The sequence below is a fragment of the Ammospiza caudacuta genome, chromosome 3, assembly GCF_027887145.1.
Source record: "Ammospiza caudacuta isolate bAmmCau1 chromosome 3, bAmmCau1.pri, whole genome shotgun sequence".
Classification (NCBI taxonomy): domain Eukaryota; kingdom Metazoa; phylum Chordata; class Aves; order Passeriformes; family Passerellidae; genus Ammospiza; species Ammospiza caudacuta.
In genome coordinates, this window is record NC_080595.1 from 108,830,609 (window position 1) to 108,850,740 (window position 20,132).

The 20,132-nt window shown below is 35.4% G+C and overlaps 1 protein-coding gene across 1 annotated transcript in view; it reads right to left on the reverse strand.

The window, feature by feature from the left end:
• ASCC3 (activating signal cointegrator 1 complex subunit 3) overlaps positions 1-20,132 on the reverse strand; it is a 251,434-nt gene that overhangs the window by 91,148 nt on the left and 140,154 nt on the right. Inside the window, exons 15-17 of the mRNA XM_058801018.1 lie at positions 7,544-7,735; positions 6,995-7,219; positions 457-576 (exon numbers count right to left, since the gene is read on the reverse strand). Coding sequence (XP_058657001.1) covers positions 457-576; positions 6,995-7,219; positions 7,544-7,735 — 537 coding nt within the window. The remainder of the gene's footprint in view (positions 1-456; positions 577-6,994; positions 7,220-7,543; positions 7,736-20,132) is intronic.

Sequence of the window (20,132 nt, forward strand, 5' to 3'; positions counted from 1 at the left end):
TTATAATTAATAAATCATATGATAGAAAATATCACCCAATTAAAATGTTTATTTTCTAGTTTATAAATTATTATACCAGGAAACATTCTAAAACAAAAACTGATGGGGTAAGTGGGAATCAAGCAACTCAAAAATGCTTTCTTTTATCATTTCTATCTAGTCTACAAAACTGAAACACTGAAAACAGCCTAAGTTACAGTAATTGTGTGATAAGAATGAATGGTGTCCTTTGGAGCATAATTTGACCAGTTAAAATGTATTTTTATGTGAACAGAAGGGGCCTCATAATTCAGTGTTAAAAACACTCTGCTACAGAAAATATCTTCCTTTTTCTAAGCACTTTAAAAGAATTGCTGATGTCAGGTTAAGTAGAAATAGCAAATATTTATCCTCACATCAGGGAAGGATTAGAGACTCAGAACAGGTTACAGATTTTTTTTAAAATGCATTTTATACCTGATAAGCTTTGTGACTGATGCCATATACTAATGGATTTGCTCTCATCCGTACATAAAGATAAGTGTAACTTATCCACTTTACTGCTTCTTCCACATTAGTTACCGTGCCAAGAGCAATCTGGAAATAGGAGAAGAGACAAAATTAAGTATATATGTTACAGCTGTACATAAGTACTTGCCTGAAAACACATGGAATTCAGAGTATTAGCACAAGATTAAAGAAAGTGTTGGGATATATCAAATGCATATAATTTTGAAATAGTCCTAAACCAATAACTTGACTAATTTATGCAACTTTATCTTGTGAACATGTAATAACATGGGTTGCTTTGACCTAATACCATAGATACAGTGACCATAAATGATCTTTCATACATCACTTACAATTTTTACAACTAAAAGATATTATTGAGCTAGACTGTTATAAAAATAAAAAGACAAACAAACCAAAATTATTCTGTAGTGGATATGGTCAAGGTAATAGAAAGACAAGTACTTGAAAAGAAAAGAATCTACATTTAAAAGATTAATTTCATCATGCCAATGTGAAAGCACCATTGGGTCCTGAGCAAAATGATACCAAGAATCTTTAGGTTTTTTCTTCCTCATACTTGGAAACACTTTTATACACAGTCTTTATAAATAGTTTTCTCCTTTTGTAGCTGCAAGTCAAACATATAGGTATCTGCCAGATTTTTGGTATATCAAAATATAACAAAATTGAATAGACTTTATATTTATATATCCATATATAACTATCTCTATATATCTATATATATATTTATCTATATCTCTCTCTCTCCATATATATACATATATACATACATATACATATATACACACATATATATATTTATTTATATTTCAAGGCTAAATCAGCTGTACCAAACAATTTTTTGTACTGAGTGCTTTTTTTTCCTGAAAACTGAGTACTTTTATCACCAAATTGTTGACCATATACATATTTTTACTCGATAACTTCAGCTCTATTTTGTACTGATTACACTCACAAGAAACATTTTACTGCTTAATTCCAGTTAACCTGATTTTACCAGGAGAATTTAATATTTCCTGCATGTCCCATGAACAAACCTTTTTTGGTTGTTGTTGGTTGTTAAAACAAGCAAAAGTCCCTCTTTCCAAAGTTTTGTGATTCATTGCTGCATTTTTAAAGCTATATTTGTTTTATTGGTGTTTGGATTTAATATAAATCTTCCACGTGACTTGGCAGAAATAATAGTTTAAAAAAGCCTATAGAACTGAGTACATGTGCATGTTCAAACTGAAGTACCTAGACCTACACAATAATTCTGACATTCTTTTGCAAATAACATAAATATCTGGTTAAAAATAACAATGAAAGGCATATCTGCCTTGAGTAAACTTGAATCCTGTAAAACCTTGTTAATATCAATGTCTAATAGCATGGAGTAACCCTAGGCTTTGCTTAACACACTTTTCAAGTGGTGTTTTGTTGTTCAAAAGCATAAGGAGATTGGGGGAAGTCCCATAGTATTGCTTTTCAAGGCAATAGCCACATAATGCACTGAAGGAGCTGAAAAAGCATTCAGTTCTTCACAGACTGCTACAGGGACATCATGGAATAGAGCCCACAGGTTACTATTACTTGATTTGTACACAGGTTATTTGGAGCATTTGGTTCCTTTGCATGACTCAAATATCTGCCAGTGCAGAACTTGAAAGAGCTTAAAACATAGTCCACTAGTAGCATTTTCAAGAACCAGTTTCACAATCATGAAAACATAACATTCTTGTTACTGAAGACAATGAAGTCTGACAAAAACCAAAACAAAACATGCCTTTTTATTTGCCTCATTTGTTCAAACATCTGATTCTATTGTTATTCTATTCTATTCTAGTAAATAATTTAATAAGTTAAAAGCAAAACTGAGGAAAAAAGCAATTGTGAAATACAGTTGGGTTTCAGATATGGCACTGAAATCTAATACTGTGCTTTCCTTCTTCCCACAAATTCAATAATATGCAGTCAAAAAAACCCCAGAGTAATTTCTAAATATTTGCTGCCATCTAGTGCTCAAGTAAAGTTCTTAGGGACTGAAAATTTATCCTACATTAAACAGTATGAATGATCCAAGTTTCCAGCACTTCCTCAACGGTGTATTAGGCATTTAGTTACAGATGGAATAATTGGTGAGCAGAAATATTTACTATCTTGACATTGTATTGTCCAATTGCACCAGTTTTCATAAAGCAATTTTGATTTTTCACAGTTTAAATATAATAATGGTGTTTCATCACGCACAGAATGCAGTTTTAAGTACTATTTTTATCCAACTCACTGTGTAATTTTAAATTACAGCAATAAGCAGCATCACACAATTTTAACTAATTTTGCAGTGACTGACGTTGCCATCACTGAGCAACGTGCCTAGCAGCATTTATTGTCATTTATTTTCTTTTTGCCCCCCTTTTTTTTTACAAATGTTACACCACAAACTTTATCAAGCTGAATGATATTTCAGAGGAGGTGGTTTTGATTTGCAAAAAAGTGTAAACAGATATAAGTAGCACAGCTTTTGTGGGGCAGCTCTTGAAAAATGAGGGTTTTTTTCTCTGATATTTCTGATGATTAGAAAATGGCATAAAAATATTACCCATCATATATACTGAATTTATTATATAGCATAATACATTCTTTTTTACATACATGTGCCTTTTTTACAAATATACTACCTGTTATTGTTATATAATTGAGTCTGATTACACAAAGAAAAATTTCAATATATATATATATTTGTTGGTAAGGAAAGAGAGCAAGGAACCTTTCTTACAACCGAGTAAGCAATTTTCTGTTTCCTTTAGAAACCAGTGGACTTTAAATTACTATTTCAGCCCCATAGGACTATGGTCTTAGTCTGTGAAGCTTTTGAAATAATTAATGCTAGTAGAGCTGTCCCAAGTCAGACAGAATCTCCTGTGCTTTGCCCCATACTCAGATCAGACATTCAGTCACCCAGCTCCTGAGTGATTATTTTTTAGGAAGGATTCTGAAGGAATTTTTCTTCTCTTCTGAGAACCCTTTCTTTCAAGGCAGAAGATGAAGAGGTTTGTCCAGATTTAAAAAGCCACCAGGCTCTACATTCCCACCTTCAGAGGAAAATGGCAAGCACATGCAAGTGAAGGCACACACCCTGGGGAAGGTATGCCCACTGTCCAGCACTGCAAATCATTTCCTAAGCTCTCTGGGGAAAGGAGTCAGCCCAGCAAACAAGCTGGAGTCCAGCTGTGGTTGTCAGGGAGGGCTCTTTCAGGTGGAAACCATTAGGGAAGGAATGGTGACCTGCATTCTATGAGCTATTGATGATAGCTCCCAGATAAGTTGAAGTTTATGGTCTAATTAAACCATATCCCCTGCATCTTATCTTTCTTCCCGTATTTCCAGAAAAGACAGCCATAGGTATTTTCTGTTTGCCAGCTGGTCAACTGCCCCAGGACTCGCTCTTCTCAACTAAGTACCTTAACTAGCTGTTTTATTCCTTTTTACATCCCATTATGCCCACTGGCAAAATCTCAGGAAAAAAAGGAAAAGGGCATCTCCATGCCTTCGTTGATCATCACTTATTTACTGTCCTGCTAATTTTTAGGAGGAAAAAACCCCACAAAACCAGAGCAAACCTCAGATCTGCAGAACAGAATTAACAGCAGACTGACATGCTGATATACCCATTCAAAGTCTTAATTTTGTTTCAGCTCAATGTAGTTGGATATATTTCAGGTTTCCCCTTCTCCTAAGAACAAAAGCACTGAAGCATCAAGATCAGCTCCCTCTGAGGTCAGGTAACAGCAAGTGCTGAAGGGCAAAATGCAGCAATGAGGAAGAAGCATCATAGACATTTCTCCCAAACTCTTTAACTATTGCATCTCAAGGTCTTTAGTTAAAGGTATTGGCTTTGTACTTGGTATCTTTAAATGGATTTTTATTCCATTTGTGGATAGTTTTTCAAGTACTTTTCTGTTTAGAAATAGACCCCTGTAGAGAGTTCCACTACCTAACCACCCAGTTGACATCATTTTGTTTTCTGAACCTGCCACTGGCTCATTGCAGCCAAAACATCCTGGTTCTTGTCCCAGGAAAGATGCAGTCTTTTGCCATATTACTTCATGTATTACTTCACAAAACTCTGTCATATAATCTGGATTTGTTTTGTTCTCTCCTGAAGCATACAGAAAAACTGATCGGCTCCTTTCACTGAAACAGATTTATTCCTTTGCCCATCCTCTCTGAAAATTTCTTGATTCTAGAGGATTATCTTTTATATGGATATATACTGCAAGTTTTTGCATTATTGCCCAAATTTTCTCTCCTGCACCACATAAGTCTAGGTACAAAATTCAAGGCCCTGGATTCCACTTAGCAATTTTTTGGCCAGGATTATATGTTATATTACCATAAATATCTGAATCATTCTTAACATCCACCTATTTCTGCCAAGATACCTGGTCTAGACAAAAGCAATTTCACATTATTGTGGAAACATGAAGTCTTTCCATACTTCCAACTGCTGCCTTCATTTTATCAGCCCTTCTTTCAGCTACTGGTGTGTCCATAACAAATTGAGAATTTAAACAATTCAGCAGTGCTTGTGGCCTTTAATTTATTTCTCTTTACAACTAGAGAATAAGCATTTGGATTTCCTGAACTACTTGTAATGAGAGCAGATTCTGCTCCTACAATATGTTGTTTTATTATCCATCAGTGCAGATTTCCTGGTGCTACCAACAGGCTCTGTTATGGAGAAGTTGTCAGTGGCCATCAACACACTTGTCTTGATTTCTGCAACACATCAGTCAAAACCCATATATTTTGTATCCATACAGTGCTTTGTCACTACCAAAGGGCAGAAGATGACAAAAATTGAATGTGCTTCCTAAGACTACATACTTTATCATATGATGGCATATATTTTAAAATGTGATTTTTTTTCCAGACTGATGCAGCATATTGGAATAGTCATCTCCACATAAACTTAATTTCTTCTAAATCATCTCTGTCTTTCTCAGAGAATTCTACTACCTTAGCTCAAATCAGCATACACAGAAGTTTAGACTGACTCCAATTATAAGGAAATGTTACGAAGTTATTTTCCGAAAAATGCTGGCCCAATAGCTCCTTGCCAGTGCTCATAGATTTGGCTACCTGTAATCTGGCAGGTACCAATTTTTCCTGCATGTTATGACAGGAGGATAAGTAATGTCACATATGTTGCTTTCATGCCCTTGCTATACTATTGTGCTTCATTGCTATTTCTACTAACAATTATTTATCACTGTAATTAACAAAATTCTGCTTGCATCTTCAGCTTCTGTAACTGTATCACTTAATGGAATCTGGGGTAATTTTAAAGCCATGAGTACACTGTTCTTTTCAGATTACTATCATTACACAAAATCAGAAAAAAAGACTAACTTCCTAGTATTTTATAAAATGTAGCAAACTCCTCTGCTGTGAAGGAAAGCCCACCCAACCCTTCTTTCACTGTCTGCTTCCTGTGTCTCAAAATAAGAACAAAGCTCTTCTATGAAATCTGGTTGGATTTTTGTCTAGTGAAAAGGCACATGGTATCCCAAAACCAGACCACTCTCTCCTGACTTATTGTGGTGCTGAACAATAACCACAAATATTCCTGACTTTCACAACCAACTTCAGGAAGTAAATTTTTACTGCTAATGTGTAAGCTGCTACTATGCAATTTTAAATAACTGACTATCCATCCAGGTCCACTTAGAGAATATTCAGAGGTGTCTATTTCCAGGACCATTAAGTATTGTCAAAAGGAAATGGTTGAGAGCAATATATCTGCCCAATGCAAGTATACCTTCCATTTATTTTTTCTTTTTTTTTTTTTTTTTTTTTTGTGGTAGAAGAAGACATGGGAAAATGGCAAAAGTGATGAAAAGATAAAATAAGTAAATATGTAAGAATTGTGTAGATAAAATAACAAACATCTTTAAAAGGCTATTCTCAATAGACCAAATAAACCTCACATCTTTCAAAATGATAAGCAGTTTTATGTCACTGGACATTTAAGTTTAGCTAAAATGCTTGACTTCAACTGAAAAAATGTCTTGTGCCTTTGAAAAAAAAAGTTAAAGCCAAGTCCATTTTTTTTCCTTTCCTCCTGTCAAATATGTGAATTTGATTACATACAGAAAGACAGGCTTAAATTTTTTTGCAGATTTTACTTCTCAGTTACACAGAACACCTACTAAATTCTAAAAAATCACTTCTGATTAAAAGGTAAATGCTGCATTGCTACAGTTTTATCTTAATGGTATTTTGACCCTCCATCCTACTTTTAATACCTACTATACTTTGTAAAAGACCCCTCCTTTTCACATATGTAGCAGTTCACTTATACATACACACCTACACACTGACAGTAATAAAATATGGACAATGAAAATTTAATAAAGTGTGAGAATATTGCATTTTTGTTTCAAATAATGTCAATCCTTTAAAGTTTGCTAGTTTCTCTAAACAAATCAAAGGTTACCTCTGCATTTAAGTTGTCTGCAAGGCTTTCAAGAAACTGGCTTTCAATTGGGTTCTGCTGTGTAAGAAGAGTCAGGTAATGACTGAGTTTATCATGAGTTGTAATAATGATGCCTTCTCCGAATTTGTCAAACTGAGGCCGTCCAGCTCGACCAAATATCTGCATGACATCTAAAATTCCAAGGTCAACAAAGGAGCCTCTTTTTGCAGCATATATTTGTGTTCCCTGGTTGAGGAAAAGTTAATAAAAATTAACATAAATACACATGAATATAATCCTGATGAGCTGAATACTGAAATTAGGCAAATATGGTATGATTTCAGAAGTGTACTTTAACTAATCCTTTCATAATCTTTGATATATTTAAATCTTTACTATACAAACTAGACTCCCACTGGAGAGAATCAGTTTAATGAGATATAAATAACATTTCAAGTCAATCAGATATTTCCCCTCCAGGCCCAAAACTCACAAGAATCTTGCTATCTATACTTCTTCACAGGCTTCTTTTAAGACAGATAACCCCTTGCAGAGTATGGAAGCTCTTACCTTAATAACAACAGCATGAGCAGGCAGATTGACACCCCAAGCAAGTGTAGCTGTACAAACCAAGACTTTGATATGCCCATTAGAAAACAAGTTCTCAACCAAACTTCTGTCCTGCCGCAGCATTCCCGCGTGGTGAATGCTAAATCCATCTGGAAACAGCTCACGCAGCTGCTTATTTCTGGATCTCTGTACCTGGAGTGGGCGAGAATAACAATTAAATTCACTTCTAATTACAGCACAAGAAGTACGGTATTAAAAAAAAATGCAGGAAAATTTTTGAATATTATTATGAGTCATAAGAAAGAAACTATTTCTATTAAGATTGGACTTTCCATCAAGGCCAGTTTGTGACGATTTTCTATAAATTAGTATTTCAATACTTGTTTTCTGAAGAATACCCTTAATTCTATACAAGACTGCAAGAAGTTTAATCTGTGTACAAAAGTGAAGTTTCACTTAAATGGAGATTCAAGGTAACCAACAGTGAGTACATGGAAACTGAGAATTCTCCTATAATTTTTCCTTAAAATAAACTCTTTCAGACTCTGGAGGCAACTTGGGCAGGCTTGAGGCACTGGGCCGCACACTATATATACCATGAAGGAGGGGACACCCTTCCCCATCACCAGCCATGGTATGGGTGCAGCACAGCCTGAATCAATAAATTCATGGTACGGAATCAAATGCTTCATCTACCCCTCATTTTCCTTTTCCATAGGCAGGAGGCTGGGATCTCAGTCTGCAAAACCTCCAGCCTCCTGCAGGGCATGAGCTCTGTGAGCATTATTTCTGGGTGCTGGCTTTATCATGCTTCATCTACACTGAACACTGACTCCAAGTTATGAAAAACTAATATACTTCCCTAATTTGCCACAAACACTCCTGATTTTCTGCCTGCCTCTTCCACATTCCTACCTGCTGCACTAACTGCCTTCCAAAACCAGCTGCTGCTAAATGTGATACCAAAAGGGTTGTGGTAATGACAATTCTAATATTTTTCTAAACCAGATTTCTTTATCTTTGTCCATGGAGAATTTCCACTTTTCCAAACCACACGAAGGTTAAGTAGTATTTAACTCTCACTTTCAGCCATGTGTATTATAGTGAATTAATTCTAGATAAAATTAGATTTTTATTGGTTTTATTGTTGATGTTGTTATCTCTTCACATTTACCATTTCCTGACACACAGCCACCGAAAAGTTGATTTATGGGATACAGAGAGGGTAAAGCAAAGCAAAACATGGTTCGCAGTACTGGCAAACTGCCAAACATGAACAATAAATCTCTGCAAACACAGAAATAAATAGGGAGATGGCAATGCAATTATAAAAGGAGGACATGAAAAGAAAAATATTGTAGGAAAAACACATTTCTCAGTTTCTCAATTATCCAGCTTTTCAATATCTGATCTTTCCCGCTTTAGCAGTAATTATTTGCTATTCGTTTAAAGGAAATCAAATTCAGCTTTTAAACTACACATGACTTTTTGGCAAATTTAATTACCTGCTGTAGTGCCTAAAAATGAATAAATAATAAATTGATAAAGTGGCCCTGCACTTCAGGAAGCTTATTCTTCATGAGCTAACAAATAGAACCAAATATTTCATAAAGAGCACAGATGCACCAAGGTCTGCCTTCATTGACTATCAACAACAAAATTCATAGAAGGTTGTGGAAAATTCATGTTAATTGCTTCTGTGACACAGAAATTTGGATAGCTCTTGATTATATCTGAAATTTGGTGTAAGCATTTAAGTATGAATTAGCTCTTTTCTAAAATAAGTGATTAAACAACCATCAAAAAATTCACTTTTTTAGAAGAATTTTCTGTGTTGGTGTCACATGCCTATTTTATATGCATTAAGGTATCTACTTTTCAAAAATCACAATTATTCAATATAAAAAACATTACACTTTAAATATTATAATCTTAGCTAAAAAAGCAGAATCTTGCTCTGAAATCCTCACAATTTAAAAATTTCATACCTTTGTAATTTGATTGCCTTTGTCATTTAATGTAAGGAAAGCCAGGGCAATAAACAAATGGAAAGCTAAGAATACTAGGACTGTGTACTAGATATAGAAGAAAACTATTTGTTTATGGTTTTAGGAAGTACAATTTTATCAATTTATAAGAAAGGAACTTGTGAATACAGTAAAAAGAAAGAGGAAGGAGAAAGATTAGTGACAGAAAACATATAAAGAAATGGCAATGCTAGTCTGACTATAATTCAGCACTGACAAGCTTAAGCTTAATCTAAACTGTTCAAAAATACATAGGTACACTTACATGTTGCATTTTACAAGAATAAAAGCCTAGTTCTAAAATCTACCACACATTCTAAAACAACATCTTTGAAATATTTAAAATGTACAGGTTCATTTATTGAATCTGTGAAGTGCTAGACTTCCAGTCTACACAGCTAACAGGTTTAGAAATACATGATTTTTTTTTCCCATGACAGAAGATGATGAACTTTTTTAAATGAAAAAAAATCACAGCTCACCTTTGACATAGGGAAAAACCAAATGCTGAGGAAATAAAATTGCTAGTTATTCTGGATTATTCTATTAACTACACAGAAATGGAAATTATTTTCTTCCCATAAATCTGTGTTCACTTAAGATTACAAAGATACAAGGCAACTTAGTTCAAGAACAATGATATAATCCAATTTTATAAAATTCACTTGAGAAAATAAAATAAAAAAGATTCCCATATTGCAGCAATGCCTAGAAAAATTGCTCACACAATGTATCATTTAAGCATATTTGCTTTTGAACAAACCTTTTAAACTCTTGTGAAAATGAAGTGCATGGCTCTTGTATTTAACCTGAATTTTAATGGTTACAGAGACAACAAAACCAAGAACTACTAAATAAAGGACCTGAACCCATAAAAAGTTATATTGCTTCCACCTTGTTTCTATTACAGAATAAAACTAAGAGGTTTGACTTAAAATTTAAACAAAATGTTACTAAGTGCCTCAGGTGTATGGAGAAGTTGTTATTATGAGGTAAGCACTGGTCTCCTGATTAGAATTGATTTTCTTTCCCCTCCCTTATTGCTCAAGAGGGCTGTAGATTTATGACCTTTGCTTACATGTGTGTGTGCATCTAAAACAGTATGTGTTAAATAAATTCCCAGTTTAGCTTGCTGCCACCTATATTTCTCCTTTAAATGTCTTGAATTTCATGCAATTCTTGATTAAGAAACATGAAAAATGTCACAATTAGACACAGAAAAATGTCCTGCTTAATTTTAATGAGAAATGATGCATACATATCAGGAAAAAAGAAATCCGATGTTTCTACTTAAGACTTATGAAAGGTAACACTCTTCCTTACCCCTTTCACGCATCTGGTATCACAAAGGAATCATCATTCATAACAACTATAAGGTGTACACTCTTTAAAATACTCATACAGTGAACCAAAGAATGAAAATTTTAGGAGGCCTATAGATACCTTTTTCTCTTACTTTATATAGAAGGAAGGTGAAAAAGAACAATAAGGCTTGATTATGAGAAGCAGCTGCTACTAAATTGCTTTTCGATACGTGAAACATGAATTTATGGTTTGTTTTGTTGGTTTTTTTTTAATCTCCAATTGCTATCCTCATCTAGGACAAAGTAGATCATCACTACTTGCTATGATAATTTTTTTTCTTTCTGTAGATTACTCATTTTTCTTTTATGCATGCTCATTTTAAGATATTGCTTGAAATTCTGAATTTGGGTGTTTTTCCCACTAATAATGCAGTTTTGGACTCTAACTGTATATAAAGGAGTCTCATGTTTTTCCCTGTAACAAAAAATTACTATTACGATATTCTGTTTTCCCACTAATAATGCAGTTTTTGGCACATGTATTCTCTTTCAATAACAAAAATGGCACAGACTATTCTAGCATTTTTCTCACGATCCCCTTACTACAGCAAACTTCATGCTCATGACCATATGACTCAATCTTTGTAATTTCCTTTCTGTGGAGTTCACTATAGGGCAGCACTTGCCCTTGGTTCAGAATGCACCATTATATTTGTTCACTGGTTTGAGCAATCCTGAGCAATTTATTGCCACTCTCCATTCTCTGCACTGTCCTGACACCCTGCAAAGTGGCAGCTCTTAATTGTGAGGCCTCATTAGCCTCCCTTGATGAGTGTTGGAGCTCAGAGAGCACAGACATCACAGACACCAAACAAAGTAAGGAATCTTTTGCTGCAGCCTTCAATGAACAGCAATTATCATTAGTGCTCCTACTGTGTGATGAATACAGGTCAAATACACTCAAGTAACTATTTTGTAACTTTGCTCAAGACATCCAAAAATGTAATTTGTAGGCTGACCTAAATTGCTTACGTTGGAACAAGACAAAAGTCTCCTCTCCCTCATTCATATTACTGAAACTGCTGAATCTGCTCTGCTGGTTCATTTTAAAAATACTGTCTTTCAAAACTTATGAGATCAGGGTAGAATGTAAAAAGTGTCCATCTACTGCAGAAGTAAAGGTCATCTGACAGAAGGAGAATGAAAAAAGGAAAGTTGAAGAGTCCATCCATGGGCTTATTGCTGTTTCATAAATATAAAAGAGCTAAGTATGAGAGAAATAAAAAGAAATTATCAAAGGATTGCATGATCATTCACCATTTTTGCTCTTCAGAACTTACTACATCCATGTTGCATATTAATTTACCTATATATGCAAAAGTTTTATTCTTTTATTTTCAACTTCTGTTTTAAAGGAGAGATCTTTGATGATGTAAATAAAACCACTAGAAGTTTTTTTTTTTTTTAAATATGACTTCAGAATATAGTAATTTTTTGTTATAGGGAAAAACATGAGACTCCTTTATATGCAGTTAGAGAAGTACATGAAACCTAGAGAAAATACTATGAAAGATAAGCAGTAACAGTATCTGAGAGTTTATAACAACAATTGTATGGAGAAATACAGATTTGAGTCAAAAGGGAGAAAAAGGGTAAGCATTTGAGGTACAATGATTTTACTTGAGTACTGTTCTTTAATGAATTAGAACTCTTATTTGTGTCATTCCACTTGTATTGTCTGCACAACAATTAAGCTTTCAGCAGCTGTTTCTAGGACAAGGATAAGGCAGCATTTTTTGGGGTAGCAGTAAGATCACTTGCCTTGCTCTTTCCTGGGAACAGGGGCCTTAGCTTCACTGACTGCTCACCCTGCAACTGGGTCCTGTGAAGAACCCAAAAACTACTGAGGGCTCTCCTCAGCAAGATGACACTCATGACCTAGCAGATCATTTCTGGAGGGATGCAGGCTGCCCAACATGCTAGTCGACTTAAGAAGTATGCATGCTCATTCTCTACACCTTCACTTTTTTAATGTATCTAACTATTCACTTTGTGTAGTTATCCTGAAGTAGTAACTCTGCTCAACACTTACTCTTTTACCGGGGTATAATTAGTTGGTACCTGGCAAGACATTATTTGAAGATGGCAATTCTAACAAACAAATGTGAATCAGTTTGAATCTCTCCTGAAGAGTCAATAATCTAATTGTCTCCCTCTGGCAATTTAAGTTCACTGTATAAAACTTAGGATTTTTTAAAGCTATGAGTTACTGTCTGATCAATTTACTGATATCACCTCAGTTAATTCTGTAAAGTGCTTTAAAAACATCTCTGAAGGAGAAGGAAAGAGAGTAGTGGGACTGCTCCAATCAGAACAGCTTAAAAAGAATTCCTGTAAATTATACTTTGATTCTCTTTTTGATTCACAAAGGAAGGAAGTGTAAGGCAGAATTTCTGGCAGATTTTTTTCTATTGTCCTGTCCTTACCACTGATTCTAACTCATTTATCGCATAAGGCTGTGTTTCATCCAGTTGGTACCTTAGGGAGTGATGATTACCAGTGAAAGAAGGGATTGGCATGGTGTCCAGAAATGTCTTGCTTTTTTCAGTGTGTTCTTTTTACAGTACACTGTTACATCACAGCAGCCCCATTTTTTTTCACTGGAAAAGTTTAATGGTTCATAGAGAATGAATTATTCCGTGGGAAAAGGAGGAACAGCCTTCAGATTTTAAAACTTGTGCAAGAGCATTTAGCGTAATCTTTGATTCCTCAGGTCTATAATCTATAATGCATTAGACAGAAGTGTTTACAGACCTCACTGATCAGAGAAGCTAAGGAAATGTAGTATAATGTTTAAAATGTTGCATTTTTGTGCCAGCCAGACAAGTCAATAAAGAAAGAAATGTGAATGCAAGTCTGACCATGCACAAATGATGGATTTTGGATGGACAAGTCACTGAGGATGTAGGCATAGTTTCCAATTACCTCACTTACTGCCTAAAAAAACCACCCATCAAGCAAAAAAAGGAACTGTTTGTATAGACAATACACTACTTCAACCTCAGCCAGAATTTTATAACATGGACCAAAGTAACCTAATGTTTTACTTCAAGCCAAACTGCAATGTCTGTCTTAAAAGTGAATAAATAAATAATTCTCAAATAAAGAGGTTTAAGAACTTAGACTGAAAAACAATTCCAGCAGTAGATTTAGACAGAAAGGAAACGTTCACTATAATCACCCAGTTTAAGCATCACCTCTCAGTGAAGATAACAACATTTTTCATATATTTTACAAGGAAAAGCATATTTCTCATAGCAAGTAAAATAAAATTATATAGAGAAGTTTTTGTACTGCTTCAGTGTGTTGAAAATCTGGACTTCCTCAAATCTGTGACACCAATCTGTGACTAAATAATCTCAAATCTTATTAAGACAAGTGTCAAAACAGTTTAACAACAACATTAAAATGCACATCAATTAATACTGAATTAATGATATAACATCACAATTTTAAATTGCATGCAAAATAATTCTAGTCAAAATCTTTCTTTCTTTCTCATCAATTTAGAATTCAACCACTCTCATTCTGGGAACAGAAGTATGAAACGTGTGAAATACAGCAAAGTATCTATTTGTCTCCAGTCTTTGAGACAATAAGTCCTGTTGCCATATTTGATAACCACTTGGAGTACACAGATGAACAAAAACATCAATCTTGGTCTGTTTTGCTGACAGCAGAATTTTTCAGTATGGTGTTATAAAACTAGCTGGTGGGGAAGATACACAGCATGGAAAGAAATTGATAGAGAGAGAGTTTGATGACATGCAAGGATGAATTTTTACTGGTTTCACTTTGAATACTGACAACCTCTGGAGACCTAGTTAAACCTTTTGTTGCTGTGCTTAACTGTGCAAAGATTTCAATATTTTTGCCTCAACAGGAAAGTGATACTGCATGGTGTCTATAAAAACATTTGATATATTTGAGAACACAACTTTTGCTTTGCAATACTCAAAATTGCCACTCTGCTGAGCCATGACAAAACTGAATGCATTTTCAGTGAGAAACAACGAAGGCAGAAAGTCTTGTAAAGTTCTTTCCAATACAGCTGCACCTTACTTAATACATATCATAACTATTTTTACTGCAACTGCTCCTCAAAGGCTATACTGACTGAGACATTATTGAACCTACAAGAAAAATATTTTGTGAACATTAAGCATATTTCTCATGCCATAATTAAGCCACAAATGTCCACTAAACTTCACAGCTATGTAAAGTGACAGACTGAGGATTCTCTGGAAGAATGTAATTTTTCTCACAATTCTTACAGGTAATGGGAAATGTGCAGTATGGATTAATAGTTTACATGGTTTTCAAATAGCTGTAGACTGGCATCATTACACATCACCATGAAAAGCTGAACCTCATTTTAAACCAGGAAAGTAATTTTTAGAGAGATGAACACTATTAAATATTAAATGTCTTGATTATGCATTGTGGCTTGGTTTCTCCACTCTTTTAACTTCTGTCCTACACAGTATGTAAGACAAGCATAACAATACTATGAAGGCACAATAAAAAAACCTGGAAGTCAGTAAAAGTGACAGAAATTCCTGCACTAAAAAATTTCACAATTATATTTGCCACTCATTAACCAACTTGAACTATGTAACTTGAATTTTAACAAGAAAAAAAAAAAGAAACAAACTGGAACATCAGACCATCTGCAGCACTGTAAACCCAAGCTTTTTTCACTGCTACCAGTGTAATATGAAAAGGAAATTCATGATGTAACTAGCATTACTTAAAGGTTTTGTTTTTTTTTTTTTAATTGGTATGCTAGTATTAAACAAGTCTCAGAACTAAAGACATTTTATTCCTCCTGTGCCTTTGCCATTACAGAAGAATTTCAGGGATTCCTTAATAACCTTTGTAGTTCAGGGTTGCTGAATGTTGAATCTCACAAGAAATGCAGTTTTGAGAACTCTCTAAAGGATTTGAAGGATCACACATGTTTATGTCTTTTCATATTGCAATGTTTATATAGTAACACCTGATTAATTATATTAAGTGGTAATTACTTACTTTATTTGATACAGAACTAACAAACAAAAAATCTATTAAGAAACTGATAGACTTTTAAGCGGTGAGGCCAGTAAAACCTGATTTCCTATGAATTTTATATTCTTTGTGCCTCTGGCCCAACTCAAATGCTAGCTCCATCTGGTTTCCCTAACCTCATCTCTCCCAGAATTATTTCACTGCATTACCGTTTCATAAACTTTTCCACTGCACCCTCAGGACAAAAAAATACATCTTAAAAATGGCATCCGTAAGGCTTATGCTGATTTTTAACACAGCCATCCAGTTATTACTAACACCTTTGACAACGGTGTTGTCTTTTTTACTGGTTTAATTCCAAATTACTTGCAGAGTACTCTCAAGCTCTGCAAATTCAGTGCACAACTGTGAAGACTGTGGACTATTGAACATCATTCAAAATCAGTTTTAAAGGTAATGAAGTCTTTATGTAAGTGAGAGGGCGCAAAAGCAGCACTTAATAAGTGACAGAACAAGAAGGATTCTATTGCTATGCTCTTATGGCCAGCAGAGTTGGGAATTTGGAGTCAGCTTGTCAGCTAAAATGAGGCAGCTTTAGGCTTGCTGCCAGAGGAAATCAGCAGATGCAACAAATGAGCATTTTTCAGTCACCTCCAAACAGCTCAATTTTACCCCCAGATCCTGTTCAAATGTAGGGTACTTTCCCACAGACCTCTGCTAAGTTGCAAGATCCCCTATAGATTCAAACTCTACTGAAAAAAAATCAGGTTTTTTACTCTTCTCTCTTAAAAAAACCCTCCCCTCAAATTCAGCCATTATAGTACCAGTATTTTATGTTACCTACTAACATTTTATTTGATATTTTATGAAGCCTGCAAGATAATTGCTTTGTCAAGTTTAGAAACCACAGAGATGAACATATTTATGTATAATTAAATATGGCTTTCAAAGACTGTTTTCTACATCTACAGTTCTTTAAGCATTTACATAACCTAGCACGTATACCTCCCACCCAAGGCTGATATTTTGAGCAAAGGAATACTTCATTTTCTTATTCAAGTAATTTTTATAGCATATTTACAGAGATTTGGGGTGACAAAAAATACTGCATTGATCTTAATTTATCCATCTGCCTTGGGGTTTATAAACAAGATTAGAAACCCTCTGGAAAACTGAGGAGCTTGCAATTGTTAAGCTATTGTAATTTATTTACTGTTCTTTTAAAGCAGGATATACAGTTTCTTCATCAAACTAACTTTAATTGTCTTACATATCAGGTAAAACTCCAGGGAAATATAAGAAAATATCTCACATATCAAACACACCATGGAGACCAAATTATCTGGCATGGGAAGAGGTAAGGAGATTGTTACTTTCTCACTTGACACAGTACATAGCAGCACAAAACAGGTGAGAGGAGAGCTGCTGAGCTGATTGCTTGCACAGTCCCTCTCCAACCCTCATTAATTTCCATTTTTCACACTCTGTTTACTTATCTTGCATACATTAGTGCTAATGACTGTTCAACAGCGTCAGATGCCACACTATGAGCTTAATTTTCTTTAATATTTTAATTATATTAACATTCTTCTGTAAAATCAGTAGTCATATCTGTTAAAATCATTACATCCTGCATGCATTTAATCTTCTTAAAAGAGCTTTTCATTTCACAACTCTACCTTCTTTTAAGAGCAGCCTGTGAGAGACTGAAATGTGAAAGGCTGGTGATTCAGAGCAATTGGCCATTTGTGGAGCTGGCAGGGGGCTTTGCTCTGGCCAGGTTTGCATCCCTGCTCTCCCAGCCAAGGGCAGGAGCATTTTGTATTTGTGGTGGGGAAACCTCTAATCTCCATAAGGCAAATAGCAGACAATGCCAACCCTTGCCTTAAGGAAGTGTTGTGTACATATTTATTAGTACATATATTAGCCCAAATAATTTATCACTTGAAGTAATAACATTTTAGAATATATTTTTTATTGTTTTAAGTTGAAAAAATAACCGAGACTGAAGTAAAAGCACATTTAAAAAAAAAGTGATTTTCCTACTTTAAGACTGAAAGCTAATGCTACTTACGTAAACTACTTCTATAGATATCACTGCAAACACATTCAAAACATATCAGTAGCTTTCCTAGATAAAGACAACCACTTGATCTATACAGAACTGAACCACACACCATGGTTCAGTGCCAAGACAAATATAATGTTTGAGGCATTATGTAAAACATGCATACTACAGGGTTATCATCAGGATATCAGTCCTTGGTGGTTTCAAGATGGTAATACTGAATTATGAATTAAAATCAAAATAAAAAGAGTGAAGAATCTTTGACTCCTGCCCTCTGAACAAACTTTTAATTAGAATCAGTGCGACACATAGTTTTAAGACTTTTAGTTGCACTTGATTTTCTCATTTTACACTTTGAAAACTCACATAAAATATGCTATATTGTATATAAAATGGATGTAAACAACATAATGTACAAGTAATATTATAAAATACAGAGTCAGAGAGGATGAAGAAGACCTTCAAGATCATTGTTGAACCTTTGACCTAATATGACTATACCCACTAAACCACATTGTGAGCTAATATGACTATACCCACTAAACCACATTGTGAAGTGCAACATCCAATTATTTTTTCAATAATTCCAGGGATGGTAAGACCACCATTTCCCTGGACAGCCTGTTCCAGCGCTTGGCAACCTTAGTGAAGAAAGTTTTTGCAACTTGTGGCCACTTTCCTTTGTCCTATCACTGGCTGTCTGGGAGAAGAGGCTGACTCTCACCAAGCCACAATCTCCTTCCAGGCAGTTGTGGAGAGCAATAATGCCCGCCCAAGTCTCCATTTCTCCAGACTGAACACCCCCAGCTCCCTCAGCTGCTCCTAACAGGACCTATGCTCCAGACCTTTCACTGTTGTCCTTCTCTGGACTCGCTCCAGCCCCTCAATGTCCTGCCTGGAATGAGGGGCCCAAACTGAACATGGGATCTGAGGTGTGGCCTCACCATGCTGAGTACAGGGGAGCAATCACTGCCCTGGGCCTGCTGGCCACACTGCTGCTGACACAGGACAGGGTGCCTTCTGGGCCACCTGGGCACGCTGCTGGCTTGTACTCATGCTGCAAAGCAAGGCTGGATATCATATCATATAATATCATATCATATCATATCATATCATATCATATCATATCATATCATATCATCACTTATCTTTAGGAACTGGTTTACATATCTAAGAATATTTTACTTTGTGAATTCCAGTCTAAATGTCAGAAGTTATTCAACAAAGGTATATCCTTCTGTTCATTTTATGTTTGCATATCAGCTATTTTTTAAAATTGATTTTTGAGTGCCAAATATAGAATTGCCAATTCTGTTGTCAAAGAAATTTTACACAGAATGGAAAGAGAGGGGCCACACTGAGCTGCAACACTGATTGTATCTCTGCTAACCCCAGAGACCACTTGCTAGAGGGAAACTTGCTGAGCCTGTTTTCTATGATATTATCAGACAGTCTTTCTGATAGTACCTGTAGAAATGGATGACTTGTAATTCTTGGCAGAGCCTTTTCATTCATGAGATCAACCTAGAACATACTCCCTACTCTATTTCTTCTTTGAGAAAGCATCATTTAAGATAAGAAGTTCGCTTCATCATACTTGTTTCATTTGCAGGCTGCTAGTATGGAAGCTACGAGGGCTGGCCAGTGCTGTCTGGTGCAGAGAAATCTCTAAGCAAAAGCTAAGCAACTGAGTGACCCTTTGAGACAGGCCACTTGACATCAGCTTGGTATGGCAGGGTTCAGTTTGAGATTGAAACTCGGCAGATGTCTACACAGAGATCTGCACATCTGCAGGAGGAGTCTGGGCCCCCGGTTTGTCAGCTAAAACATAGCCAGTGGGAGCCAGGCAGCAGAGCTGTGCAGTGCTGCTGCTCCCTGCCATGTCTGCTCATGGATGAGCTCAGGCTCCAGTGCCTGAAGCACTCTGAACTTCACCCACTGCAACAGCAGCTCAGACACATCACACATTTGTAGTTTGCAGTTACCATGTTCATGCTCCTAAAACCCCCGTGCTATAATTTCAGCTGGAAAAGCACTCCATGTTTCAAATTTAGGCTAATGAACAAGAATTATCCTGGAAAGAATAAAAGACAAATTAGACCTTCAAATAACTTTCCATTGCA